Here is a 13926-nt window from a genome sequence, read left to right on the forward strand (position 1 = left end):
ACACAGAACAAACTATGTGGTAAGGGTGAGAACAAAATCCAGGAAGTCTGACTTCTGAACTGTGCTAAAAACACCTTTTTGTGTAGAAAATGAAAATCGGCATGTTTGTACTCAGCTATATAGTTTTGACATTTTTTTTTTTATGACTACAGAGATTGTCTACACTGTTTGATGCAGACAGAACCAAACATCTATACTCATGTTCAGAGGCAGCTGACACAAACCATACTACTTAATTATCTCATTTATAAATTGATGAATCCATTAGGGAAGGTGATAATACAAGTTTCCAGCTTTTAGATGTATGCTGGTTCTTGTATGGCTGGCTTGCAGCATAGGTGCGATAGCCCCAGATCAGTCTGTAAAAGGCCATATATACAGATATGCTCTGACAAAGGCAGTGAGCAATTCTGGGAAATAATTTTCCAGTCAGCTGGGATCTTCAGCCAGCCAATATTGAAAAACATGATCATGAACAAAATTACTTAGAACTAAGCAGGTGAATTTCTGGCTCCAGAGAAATTAGGATTTCACCCTGTGAATTTATCATTGTAAGAGAAGAAATAACACCCTTAGGGTTCAGTCTAGAATGACTCAGCGCCAACAGCATGTACAATTTTCACAGAGATAATAGTCAACAGTTTGCACTGACTGGACTAAATTGCATCCAGATGCATCCATTAAACCTTTCGGAAGTTGGTGAACCAAGGGTGGAAATGAGTGTCCTTTACATGGAATATAATGTCATTGACAAAGCATCAGACAAATCCAGGTGGACTGAGAAGATAGATCCCATCAGATATGTAAGCCATCATACACATATCAGATACACAGGCAGAGAAGACACAGAAAGCAGAAGTACCTTGAAGGTTAACACCTTGAATTTTTCATAGTCGATAGCAGCAGAATTTTCCACTATTATCGTAACCTGAGCCTCATTCAGGACAGTTTGGGGAACGACTCGGAAGATGCCACCAGGTCCAACAAGACGGAGGTTGAATTTAGCATTGGCTCCCTGTGAATAAAAGCGGATACTGCATTGTTTTTGGTGAACAATTCATTTCTTACAGCTTACATTGGCTCTGTTTCTTCAGGCTGTATAAAATTAGCATCAGTCTTACTGCTTAGAGACCTCTGTTCTCCATCCCCTGAGAAAGAGACCACTAAGAAGCTTAGTTACATAATCCCTCCAGCCCTGGTCACAAAACAGACATAGCTTTTCTGTAAGTAGATTGACAAGCTTGGTTATTCTTCCAGTCTTAATGGAAAAACCCTCCAGTAGAACTGGCTACGAGAGGCACTTTTTTGGCAAGGAGTCTTGGGCTTTGTACTGCATGCTGCCAGCTAGTGCAGGTGAGAAGGACACCACCACGTGCAAGGAAGTCCTGCCTTCTCCTGGTTCCTGCCAAGGAAAGACAACTGTGCTGCTTGAGTCAGGACAACGGACCTCTCAAAAACCCAACCTGTTACCTTTAGGAACTCATTCTTGGGATGATGCTGAGCCATGAAGATGTGCAATTTCCAAACAGAGGTGGTACCTGACAGTTTGCACTGACTGGATAAAGCTAGCCCAGAGTTACAGCCACCAAACCTACTGGAAGTTGGTGCACTTGGGAGCAGAAATGAGCTCCGCTTGTGCAGAATAAAATGTGGCAAACATCTGATAGCTCCAGGTGAAGTGAGAAGACAAATCCCATCACATAGATAAACCTAGCCAGAGAGGAAATGGGAAGCAGCAAAATCTAGAAGGTTACCACCACTGGTGTGTGAGCTGGGACCAGGGAGCCCTAGTGCCAGACCAACTCTTTAAAATTAACTGGTGCACAGAAGAAAAAAGATGAAGTGAGGATTCTCACATCTCTGTCTTACAGGGGAAGAAGGAAAATGAGCTGAGCCCACCTAACCAGCTCTCTGACTTCACTAATTTCTCCAACAATGTCATGGTTACATTGTGACAACCAGCCACATTCGGTGCCTGGCTGGTGCCATGTTTTGCTCCTAGCATGAATCTTGAGATGAAGAATTTCTAACAGTAACTTTCAAACAGGAAAACTTTGCTTTCAGCTGTATTCCCAGGGGGCTTGTTATTCACAGATTCACAGATTTCTCTAGGTTGGAAGAGACCTCAAGATCATCGAGTCCAACCTCCGACCTAACACTAAGTACTCCACTAAACCATATCCCTAAGCTCTACATCTAAACGTCTTTTAAAGACCTCCAGGGATGGTGACTCCACCACCTCCCTGGGCAGCCCGTTCCAATGCTTAATAACCCTTTCGGTAAAGAAGTACTTCCTAACATCCAACCTAAAACTCCCCTGTCGCAACTTTAGCCCATTCCCCCTCGTCCTGTCACTAGGCACGTGGGAGAATAGACCAACCCCCACCTCTCTACAGCCTCCTTTCAGGTAACTGTAGAGAGCGATGAGGTCGCCCCTGAGCCTCCTCTTCTCCAGGCTGAACAAGCCCAGCTCCCTCAGCCGCTCCTCGTAAGACTTGTTCTCCAGACCCCTCACCAGCTTGGTCGCCCTTCTCTGGACTCGCTCGAGCACGTCCATGTCCTTTCTGTAGCGAGGGGCCCAAAACTGAACACAGTACTCGAGGTGCGGCCTCACCAGAGCCGAGTACAGGGGCACAATCACTTCCCTCGACCTGCTGGCCACACTGCTTCTTATACAGGCCAGGATGCCGTTGGCCTTCTTGGCCACCTGAGCACACTGCTGGCTCATATTCAGCCGACTATCCACCAATACTCCCAGGTCCTTCTCGGCCAGGCAGCTTTCCAGCCACTCATCTCCCAGCCTGTAGCTCTGCTTGGGGTTGTTGCAGCCCAGGTGCAGGACCCGGCACTTGGCCTTGTTGAACTTCATGCAGTTGACCTCAGCCCATCGCTCCAGCCTATCCAGATCCTCCTGCAGAGCCTTCCTGCCCTCGAGCAGATCGACACACGCACTTAGCTTGGTGTCATCTGCAAACTTACTGAGGGTGCACTGGACGCCCTCATCCAGATCATCGATAAAGATATTAAAGAGGACCGGCCCCAGTACCGAGCCCTGGGGGACTCCACTAGTGACCGGCCTCCAACCAGATTTGACTCCATTCACCACAACTCTCTGGGCCCGGCCATCCAGCCAGTTTCTAACCCAGCGAAGCGTACGCCAGTCCAAGCCACGAGCAGCCAGTTTCTTGAGGAGAATGTTGTGGGGAACGGTGTCAAAAGCCTTACTGAGGTCAAGGTAGACCACGTCCACAGCCTTTCCCTCATCCACCAAGCGCGTCACTTGGTCATAGAAGGAGATCAGGTTCGTCAAGCAGGACCTGCCTTTCATAAACCCATGCTGACTGGGCCTGATCGCCTGCTTGCCCTGCAAGTGCCGCGTGATGACCCTCAAGATAATCTGCTCCATGAGCTTCCCCGGCACTGAGGTCAAACTGACAGGCCTATAGTTCCCCGGGTCTGCCCTCCGGCCCTTCTTATAGATGGGCGTCACATTGGCTAGCCGCCAGTCAACCGGGACCTCCCCCGATAGCCAGGACTGCCGATAAATGATGGAAAGCGGCTCGGCCAGCTCCTCCGCCAGTTCTCGCAGTACCCTCGGGTGGATCCCATCAGGCCCCATCGACTTGCGCACATCCAAGCTCCGTAGCAGGTCGCCAACCATTTCCTCATGGATAGCGAAGGCCACATCCTGCTCCCCATCCCCTTCCACCAGCTCAGGGCACTGGGTGTCCGGAGAACAACCGGTATTGCCGCTAAAGACTGAGGCAAAGGCGGCATTAAGCACCTCAGCCTTTTCCTCATCCTTAGTAACTAGGTTTCCCCTCGCATCCAGTAAAGGATGGAGATTCTCCCTAGTCCTCCGTTTCGCGTTGATGTATTTGTAAAAGGATTTTTTGTTGTCTTTAACGGCAGTAGCCAGATTGAGCTCCAGATGAGCTTTGGCCTTTCTAATTTTCTCCCTGCACAGCCTCGCTACATCCTTGTAGTCCTCCTCAGTGGCCCGCCCTTTTTTCCAAAGATTATAAACCCTCTTTTTTCTGCTAAGCTCCAGCCGCAACTCTCTGTTGAGCCAGGCCGGTCTTCTTCCACGCCGGCTCATCTTTGGGCACGTGGGGACGGACCGCTCCTGTGCCATCACGATTTCCTTCTTGAGGAGCGCCCAGCCTTCCTGGACTCCTCTGCCCTTCAGAACCGCCTCCCAAGGGACTCGGCCAACCAGCGTCCTGAGCAGCTCAAAGTCAGCCCTCCGGAAGTCCAAGACAGCAGTTTTACTGGTCCCCTTCCTGGCCTCGCCAAGAATAGAGAACTCTACCATTTCGTGGTCACTCTGCCCCAGACAGCTTCCGACCACCACATCTCCCACCAGTCCTTCTCTGTTTGTGAAGAGAAGGTCTAGCGGGGCACCACCCCTGGTAGGTTCACTGACCAGCTGCGTCAGGAAGCTATCTCCCACGCTCTCCAGAAACCTCCTAGACTGCTTTCTCTGTGCCGTGTTGTGTTTCCAGGATATGTCCGGGAAGTTGAAGTCCCCCACGAGGACAAGCGCCGACGATTTTGCAACTTCTGTCAGTTGCCTATAAAACTCCTCATCCGTCTCCGCATCCTGGTTCGGCGGTCTATAGCAGACCCCCACCAGGATGCTAGCCTTGCCGGCCTTCCCACGGATCCTAACCCACAGGGATTCAACCTTATCATTCCCAGCCTGGAGTTCCACAACATCAAAAGATTCTCTAATGTAGAGAGCCACGCCACCACCTCTTTTGTGCTGCCTGTCCCTCCTGAAGAGCCGATAGCCAGGCATTGCAGCACTCCAGTCGTGGGAGCGGTCCCACCACGTCTCCGTGATGGCAACCAAGTCGTAGCCTGCCTGCTGCACGATGGCTTCCAGCTCCTCCTGTTTGTTACCCATGCTGCGTGCATTAGTGTAGATGCACTTCAGCTGGGCCATCGCCTTCTTCCCCGGCCTAGCCATTGTTTCCCCCGGCACAGCTCCAACAGGCCTTGTTTGAGCCCCGTCCCCCTTCTTACCTAGTTTAAAGCTCTCTCTATGAGCCCCGCCAGCTCCTGGCCTAGGATCCGTTTTCCCCTTGGAGATAGAGACCCGTCTGGGGCCATCAGGCCGGGTGCCGAGTAAAGCTCCCCATGGTGAAAAAACCCAAAATTTCTATGCTGGCACCAGCCTCTGAGCCACCTATTAACCACATGAGCTTTCCGCGTCCTCTCCGTGCCTCTCCCTTCCCCCGTAGGGATAGACGAAAACACCACCTGCACTCCCGCTCCCTCCACCAATCGTCCCAGCCCCCTATAGTCCTGTTTGATGGCCCTGAGGCTTCTCTTTTCAACATCATCGCTGCCAGCCTGGACTATCAAAAGCGGGTAATAGTCAGAGGGGCGAACCAGGTTTGGAAGCTTCCTGGTAACGTCTCTGACCCTGGCCCCAGGGAGGCAGCAGACTTCCCTATGTGTGGGGTCAGGCCGACAAATAGGGCCCTCCGTTCCCCTGAGGAGGGAGCCGCCCACAACAATCACCCTTCTTTCTTTCTTGGTGGAGGCAGTCCTGAGGCGTGGAGTCAACTTCCTCACCTCAGGCATCCTCCCGGGTAGGCTTCCTACCTCATCCTCACCCACGGGTCTCTCGAGCCCCAGGGCCTCAAACCTATTGTTCAAGGGCACCTGGGAAGGCGGTGCCGGCAGGGGAGGGCATCTCCTGCGAGGTCGAGCAGGGACCTGTCTCCATTCCTCCTCAACTCGCAGGTCCCCTCCCTCTGCCCGATGGCAACAGGGCAGGGGGTCCACCCCCCTTTGGGGCGTCTCACCCTGGTCCCTCTCCCTCCGCTCCTGCAGGGAGTTGCTCCACCAGTCTATCTCCCGCTCGCACTCCCTGATATCCCTCAGTCTCTGCACCTCTTCCTTGAGTTCCGCCACCATGCGGACCAGGTCGTCCACCTGCTCGCACCTCACGCAAGCAGTCTCCCTGCCTCCCGCCGATGGCAGCAAAAGGCTCAGGCACTCCCCGCATCCTGAGACCTGAACTGCCGCATGTTTGGACGGGCAGTCGGTCTGGGTGTGCACTGACTTCCTAGAGAAGGCACCGTGCCTGGTGGAGACCATTGTAGCCCAGCTGACAGGAGAGTGCCGTTAGAGGAATTGTCCCTAAGGGCGGGTGTGAGCGCTCCGCCCTGCCTGCGCCAACTGCCTCGCTAACTGCCGCGTCACTCCCTGTTTGCCGGCCCTGTTCGCCGCGCTCCTGGTCGCTCGCGCTCCCTAAGGACTGCCTTTGAACGGCCGGGGGGAGGAGCTGACGCTGTCGCTGCTGGCCCCGCCTACGCTTCGGCAGCCTCCCTCACGAGGGCTGCCGGTGCCTGGCGGCTCCCTCACGTAGGCTCGATGCCCGAAAAATAGCCCTGCCTGTCCCGATCCCGCGCTCCGCTGCAGCACGCGTCTGCCCCGGAGCCGGTCGCCTCGGCAAGTGGCTCTGAAAAGGCGGTGGTGCCCGATTTAAAAGGCCCGCCGCTGACGCTGTCGCTGACGCTGTCGCTGACGCTGTCGCTGCTGGCCCCGCCTACGCCTCGGCAGCCTCCCTCACGAGGGCTGCCGGTGCCTGGCGGCTCCCTCACGTAGGCTCGATGCCCGAAAAATAGCCCTGCCTGTCCCGATCCCGCGCTCCGCTGCAGCACGCGTCTGCCCCGGAGCCGGTCGCCTCGGCAAGTGGCTCTGAAAAGGCGGTGGTGCCCGATTTAAAAGGCCCGCCGCTGACGCTGTCGCTGACGCTGTCGCTGACGCTGTCGCTGCTGGCCCCGCCTACGCCTCGGCAGCCTCCCTCACGAGGGCTGCCGGTGCCTGGCGGCTCCCTCACGTAGGCTCGATGCCCGAAAAATAGCCCTGCCTGTCCCGATCCCGCGCTCCGCTGCAGCACGCGTCTGCCCCGGAGCCGGTCGCCTCGGCAAGTGGCTCTGAAAAGGCGGTGGTGCCCGATTTAAAAGGCCCGCCGCTGACGCTGTCGCTGACGCTGTCGCTGACGCTGTCGCTGCTGGCCCCGCCTACGCCTCGGCAGCCTCCCTCACGAGGGCTGCCGGTGCCTGGCGGCTCCCTCACGTAGGCTCGATGCCCGAAAAATAGCCCTGCCTGTCCCGATCCCGCGCTCCGCTGCAGCACGCGTCTGCCCCGGAGCCGGTCGCCTCGGCAAGTGGCCGAGCATTATGAACTTATGAGCAGTTCTTGCTGCAACCACGTCAAGAGGAAAAGTATTCAGTGGTGGACCCGCAAGGAAACCAGAGTGATACTGGGTCTAAGCTCAGCAGTGTGGTGTAGCACAGCAGTTTGCATTTTTTGGTTATACAAACCTCCACAGCTACACAGGGGACAACAGGCTCTCTTCTTCTGGGCAGTAAAGCCAAGCATGCAAAAAAAGCCAGAACTGCTGGACTATGGGGAAAGTTGAATATCTGACCACAAGAAGTCCTCTGTACTTAGGACGGTGGCACTGGTGGGGAGAGAACTGCCTCCCTCCAACGGCTGTGTGATTTCTGACAGTGATGTGCACTGAACCCAGATCAGCTCAGAGCAAGCCTCTCTGCATGTCTCAAAGCAGACAGCCGTGGGACATGGGAATGACTGAAGGGACGACACACCGAGCCCTTAGCTGTGTCTGTCAGAGGAAGAGAGTAGAGGGAGAAATTTCTGTATGATGTTCTTGCAAGATGGCATTTCCATTGAACTTTTGGCCTGAAACAGGCTATGCTCATAACTTCCTTCTCACCTACGCAACCCATTCTCCTAAAGGGGCAACGGTGGCTGTGACAAACTGATGTATGATTTGAATTTTCTTCCCTATATAGAACTCTTGTGCAGAAAAGAAAACACTGCTTTCTATGCCTTAAAACAAAAGCAAACCAATCCCCCTAGAGTGATGTCTTACACAGTACTAGGAAGCTTCTTGAGAAATCTATACAGTATATTTAGCAATGTTTTCTGCTTATTTTATAGCCTAACTTGCAGCCCTGAATATTTTGTCAGCCTACATATGATAAATATATGTTTTGTCTCTAAATAGAAGAGATGGGTTTTGTTTCTTTTCTTCTGCAGCAACATCCTCCGTGACAATAGCAGGATAGACGTAGCACTGCTTTGAAAGCAGTCATTTATCTGCTTGCTGCAGAGCAGCAGGAGGGAGGGGGAAGAAGCTAGTGGGTTTGATAGAGTACAATACAGTCAAAACAGCACAATACTGAGCACAGTTATATAAGAGCGCTCTTTCCAATAGCAATACAGTTCTCAGATGCATTAAGCTTTCTCTTGTCACTGCCTAACCTGAGGCTAACTCAGATGGATGCCATTCATACAGTATTTAGCTTAGGGATCCCTATAGCAACCATCACCATAGTACCTATGGGTATCAGAGGTCAGCTAGATACCAGGCTGAGATGAATGCAGCCTTCTTTTCTTTCCTTTGATCTGGTTAGTTAGTTTGGCTCTGGCATAATTTTTCAGATTACCTAAAAATATCACTCCAGTGGGAATGATTTATCAAAGTATGCACTGCAGACTCTGGTTGTAACATAAGGGCCAGAAGGATGATATGCCGTAATAAAAACAATGTAAGGGTACAAACCGTGTTGTTTCCAGAGGGGCTAGAGAAGATACAAACAGCAACTGCACTTAAAGTTACTAAAGTGATTGAGAGCCCTAAGTAAATCTCTACAGGGAATATGTTCTTGGACATTACACTGACAACAACTGAATAGAACCAATAGATAGAGGAAATAAGGACTGCTTGACTTCAGCGGCCCCAAGAGCTGGACTGCAGCTTTAGGACCACCCTGCTCATTGACATAATGGTATATGAAAGACTAAATACGCTTCTGGCTCCAAACTCTCTGTGGTAATGGACCCCAAAGATACTTTGTCTACCCTGAACTTTCTGGGAATGCAGGTGAAACAGTTGAGGTCCTAAAAAGAAAAAAAAAGGGGCCAGACATTTGCCAATTCTGACAGCCCTTACTCATCTTTGGGAAACAGGGCAGGAAAACTCAAAGTCCAGGTAGATTCCACTTACCTGATCTGAATCGTTGACTGTAATCTTCAGTCCCCTCAAGATTTCACCCTCTGGGGGATGCTCGTACATGGTCAGTTCAAATCTGTTCTGGGGACCGTTTTCTCCGTAAAACGTTGGTGGATGATTGTTGAGGTCGACCACCCTTATAGTCACCATGGCAAAAGCATATGCAGAGACATCACCTTCTGGACTGACTTCTGATGCCTACAGAAGGTAGAAGAGAAAAACAATGAGGGAATATTCCCTTCTTAGCTGCAGCTGGTTCTTTCCTCAGCTCCATGTTCAGATATTGTTCTGCATGCAGAAATCACCCCGACACACAGTGATTTTGTGCACAGATTCACAGGCTTAAATTTCTCTAGAAATCTCAGTCCATTTCACACTGAAGTTTATGATGATTAGAAGGTTATGGTAATATACCAGTCTCAACAAAATCCTGATGAAAAAATTCTCCTCATTTTGTGAGCTTAGTACATCACCCTAGATGAAAACAGTTCTCTAAAGACAGATAATCTAATAAAGACAAGATAATTACTTGCCTGAAGTGCTGACAGAATAGAAAGGGAAGGTGAACTTTAAATTTGCTGGGGTACTACAGGTATTTGATTGTTGCATTGCTGGAAGGACAGCAGCTTTGAAACACTACAGGAAAAACCGTACTTGCTGTATTTAGGCAGCTGGAAATTTGAAAAAGCAGAATGAGACTTTTATTTTTTCCTTTTTGAGATTTATTCTCTGATTTACAATTCTGCTTTCCTGCCTAGACAAGCTTAATTTAAGTTGGATAGAGCTTGTACAGATGAGCAAGTATAACTGGCATTTTTCTGAACTGAAAGATGAAATCTAAGTTAAACAACTCCAACACACAGTCTAATTCACTGGATTGAACCTAAGACATTTCTTCTGTCAGCATAGAAACTCTGACTGGTGTTTTTGTAACAAAGCAGGTATCTCTAAAAGACATTTTTGCATTCAACAGGCTCAAAAACAAAGGCACTAGACAGCTAAACTGCTCTGAAGAAGTAAAATTCAATTGTTTAAAGCATGTCAGAGGTAGAGTAGTGCTAAATTCCATCACATAATTTGTTGCCCCATTTATGAACAAATAATATCCTCACTGATTTGATATTACAGTTCTGCAACATGCAACTAAGATTGAATTTACCTGAAAGATTGTTGTACCTCTTTCTGAGGCTGGGGAAGAAGATCCTCAACTTGAAATAGACACAGTTAGAACTGACAGCAACAGCCAAGGTGCAACACTACTTTGACTAGATGTTAGGGGAAATTTATTTGTAAATTATGCCTAAATTTCCATATGTATCACTGAATGTATTGCTACGCATCTGGTCAGAACATGAAACTGCACCAACAGCAAGTGGAGAACATCCCTGTAAATGGGTCTGCCAGGAAGGGGTGGTAGCAGGGTGAGCCAGGCCCAGTCAGATCCAGCAGGCTTCATCCAGTGACCACAAAACTTGCCCTCCTGGCACACAGCCATTGCTCTCCTTCCATAACAGCTGCTCCCACTCATCCTCTCTGGTGTGCAAACCAATCTGGAGGTACTGCTGAGAAACAAGCAATTTTGCTGAATGCAGCCAAAATAGAGGCTCGTGCTTGCTACCTAGCCAGGTATTTTTATCTCTGCTTTAACATTTGGCACTTTGCTTAGGAGACACATTTTCCCAAGGTTATTGAAGGCTTCTCCAGGGGCATTTTGAAGTCTGAGCCAAGGTTTGATGTGTCTTGACTCTAAAGAAGCTGACCCTTCTCAGTGATTTCATAGGCAACCCAAGGGTGCTAGTCTTGTAATAGAAGCACACGTCACTACCTACACGGGGTTATACAACATCCTTTCAGTCCCACAGGCAGGTTTTATAGCCTGCACCAAGCTCCAGGTTGCCACAGCTACAATTAGGAGGTTGGAAGAACTTGAAAGGGCCTGACTAATCCTGAATCTGAGAAGTGCCAACAGACTTTCATAAAACAGAGGGATTAGGGGAAGGAGTGGTGGATGAGTGTAACTTGAATGACAGGAACCCCACAATCTCTCAGGGTTAGCCAGCTGCTCAAGCCCACCAGCAGACAAAGTGCCCTTGGGGATGCTATATTTAAAACTGTCTTCAGACAATATTGTCCTTACCTTGGCGAACTCTCATGGTTTTAATACACATTTGCTTGAGGAAAACTGATAAAGTCTTCACAATTTAACTCTACATTTTTAAATCCTTGCTGTTTAGAAACTGCTTAAATAATGTAGTCTGTCACACTGATACCAGCTCATCAGGGTGTTAGCACTTATTTATTAGTATGTGGTTGATCAGTGCTTCAGGAGTGGTTATTGACACAACACAGTGTGATCTACCCCAATCCTATTACTAATTGCAGACTTCGCAGTTACCCATCTCATCACATAGCAGTTACAAGACGTCAATTCCCAGTCCAGCAACAACATTTGAAAATACAGAGAACAGTTATTTACATATAGCAAAGGATTTTGATTCTCTAGACTCAGACATGAAACTAGGACAAGATGACTTCACTTGAAAGAAGATATTTGAGACACTAAATATCTCATGGAACAAAAGCAGTTTGTTCTGTTTTACACTATCTGGCAGTCTGCTCAAATATAGCTCTTAAAACAGGTAAAGTGGGCTATAAATTGAGCTATTTTAGACAATCATGACTACTTAGGGCATTTAAGACCAACAGTCTTCAAGTGACCACAGAGCATACCTGAACTTTTAGTTCATACACTTCTTTCTTGAGCTGATTTGGGCTTTTTATAACAGAAATGGCTCCAGTCGTGTTGCTGATCTCAAAGGAACCTTCACTTCCTGCAATAAACCAAGATACTCTAGTTACAGGCCATTCTTCCTGTTTTCTGAACAAGCACAATCAATCAGCCATATACTTCATTAAGCATATCTTTGTTTGCATGTGTATCCATCCCTATCAGTAGATCTGCATCTGCCTTTCAAAAATGAAGTATTTTGATGCCTGGTCACGGTGTGGTGAAAACACAGATGGGGGCCAACGAGGGATTCCTCCCCTAGGAATGGCTTGGCAGAGCCCTACTCATATGGACAGCTGCCCTCATTCTCCTTTCCCCCACCTTGGTCAGTTTCCCTTCTAGACTCAGCAACCCGGCATGCAAATTCGGTATTCATTTCTGTTATGCTGTCTTCTTCATATGCTGGTTTAGACAAAAATAGACAGTCCTCATTTTAATTAGCAAATTCATACATAGTTAAGTCTGAGAAACAAGAATATTTCTCTCAGTAATATCAGCTAAGGTGAGAAGTTTGACAATCTGAAAGAAACAGTTTCTGTTTCTGCAAACAGTGTCTCTTGAGAAACATCTGCCCTTAGATGCTCAGCTGATAATAATAAAAAACACCTCTCAGCCTTCTGCAAGGCTGGCCTGAACTAAAAGGGATTTTGGAGAACCTCAGGTAAAGCTCAGGCTTTTTTTATTGAGGCTGAGTCTGATCCACAGGCAGAACAGGGCTGTGGGCTGACTTTGGCCCCTGCAACCTAATTTTCATCTTTCTGAACAGAATGTGAACGGGCTGTGATCCCTGTAGACCTGGTGAATATGTACTGAAGCAAATGCCAGCTTGCAAAGAGGCAGCAGCAACTCATCACAATGTCTGCACCCACCTCACTGTCACAGCCGAAAACAGGCAGGTGCCCAGGAAGGGGACCAGGCAACAGCTCCAGGGGCCCTGCCCTGCTCTGCCACAGGGCTACAGGCACCCTTGCATGCTACCTCACTCATGGTATTGGCCATAGTCTATGCTTTGTGGCAGAGCCTACCATTGAACGGAGAAAAGAGAAAAACCTTTAAAATAAAGGAGACTGAGGCTCAGAAATAAAGGATAATGATCTGACAGCCAAGCCATTTTTCTTTTTCTTTAACTCAATTCCAGTGATAATTTTTAAACCATCTGACAGTGTCCCATTTTGCTAATACCTGCAATAACTGCAACTTCATTACAGTATACTAGGCACAACAATGAACAGATATTGAATCATGCTCTGGTCAATTATTAAGATACATTGGCCTGGAAAGAACATTCTGACTGAGAAGAAGCTGAAGTCAATAGTGGTTTCAAGCCACAATACCTTGCGTTATTGTCTAGGTACCACCGGGAAATTGGTAACTCAAGAGTATGTAGCACTATGTGTTCCTCCATATAGCACGTTCAGAGGATTAGAGTGCTTTCTAAAGTGGTTTCACCCTCCTCAGATAAAAAAAAATGCTTGTAAAGAATAAATAATTTCCCATTTGCTGTTAGTCAGCCTGCAGTTATTGTAATAATGGCTTGTCATGACTCAGGTCAGGGTCTGAGGTGCAAGGGCAGGCACCTGCTGTAATCTCTTCTTTTCTATTTCATCAACTTTCTATGCACTAAAAGCATATTCCCTTCCTCTTTTCCATTTCATGCTACTAGTCTGTCATCCCCTTCCATCTTCATTTGCCACTCTTGCCTAATCGCTTACCCTTTTTATTCCATTTTCTCCCATAGCAGGTGGTCCTCTACATTCTTTGGAAATACAGTATTTCTTCTCATTAATCCTATTTCCCTTTCACACACTGCCTGGTTCACCTGCCTCCACTTACTCTCTCTTCCTCAGTTTCCTCCCTTGTCTAGCTTCTTTTTGTTCCATTTCTTTGTTTTTACTCCTCATTCTCCACCTTTTTTACTTTCTCATTTTCCATCTGTTTTTCTCTTCTGCTACCTTTTGTCTCAATGTTTCTGCCTTCCTTTTCTCGTTGCATCAGGTGAGAAGGAACCATAGTATGGGTCCCATCCCACATTAAGACAAAACCTGAATTGCACCCCTCTCCGTCCGCTCTAGACCTT

General features: G+C 48.5%; 1 protein-coding gene across 11 annotated transcripts in view; it reads right to left on the minus strand.

Annotated features, from left to right (window-relative positions):
• CDHR1 (cadherin related family member 1) overlaps positions 1–13926 on the minus strand; it is an 81549-nt gene that overhangs the window by 18301 nt on the left and 49322 nt on the right. For all 11 annotated transcript variants that reach the window (XR_010832906.1, XM_048074897.2, XM_067000731.1 and 8 more), the window contains 3 exons: positions 11792–11892; positions 9056–9259; positions 863–1015 (listed from right to left, as the gene is read on the minus strand). Coding sequence is in view for 10 of the 11 variants with exons in the window: in XM_048074897.2 (XP_047930854.2) it covers positions 863–1015; positions 9056–9259; positions 11792–11892 (458 nt within the window). In the remaining variant the exon portion in view is untranslated. The remainder of the gene's footprint in view (positions 1–862; positions 1016–9055; positions 9260–11791; positions 11893–13926) is intronic.

Source organism: Anser cygnoides, chromosome 7, assembly GCF_040182565.1.
Source record: "Anser cygnoides isolate HZ-2024a breed goose chromosome 7, Taihu_goose_T2T_genome, whole genome shotgun sequence".
NCBI lineage: Eukaryota > Metazoa > Chordata > Aves > Anseriformes > Anatidae > Anser > Anser cygnoides.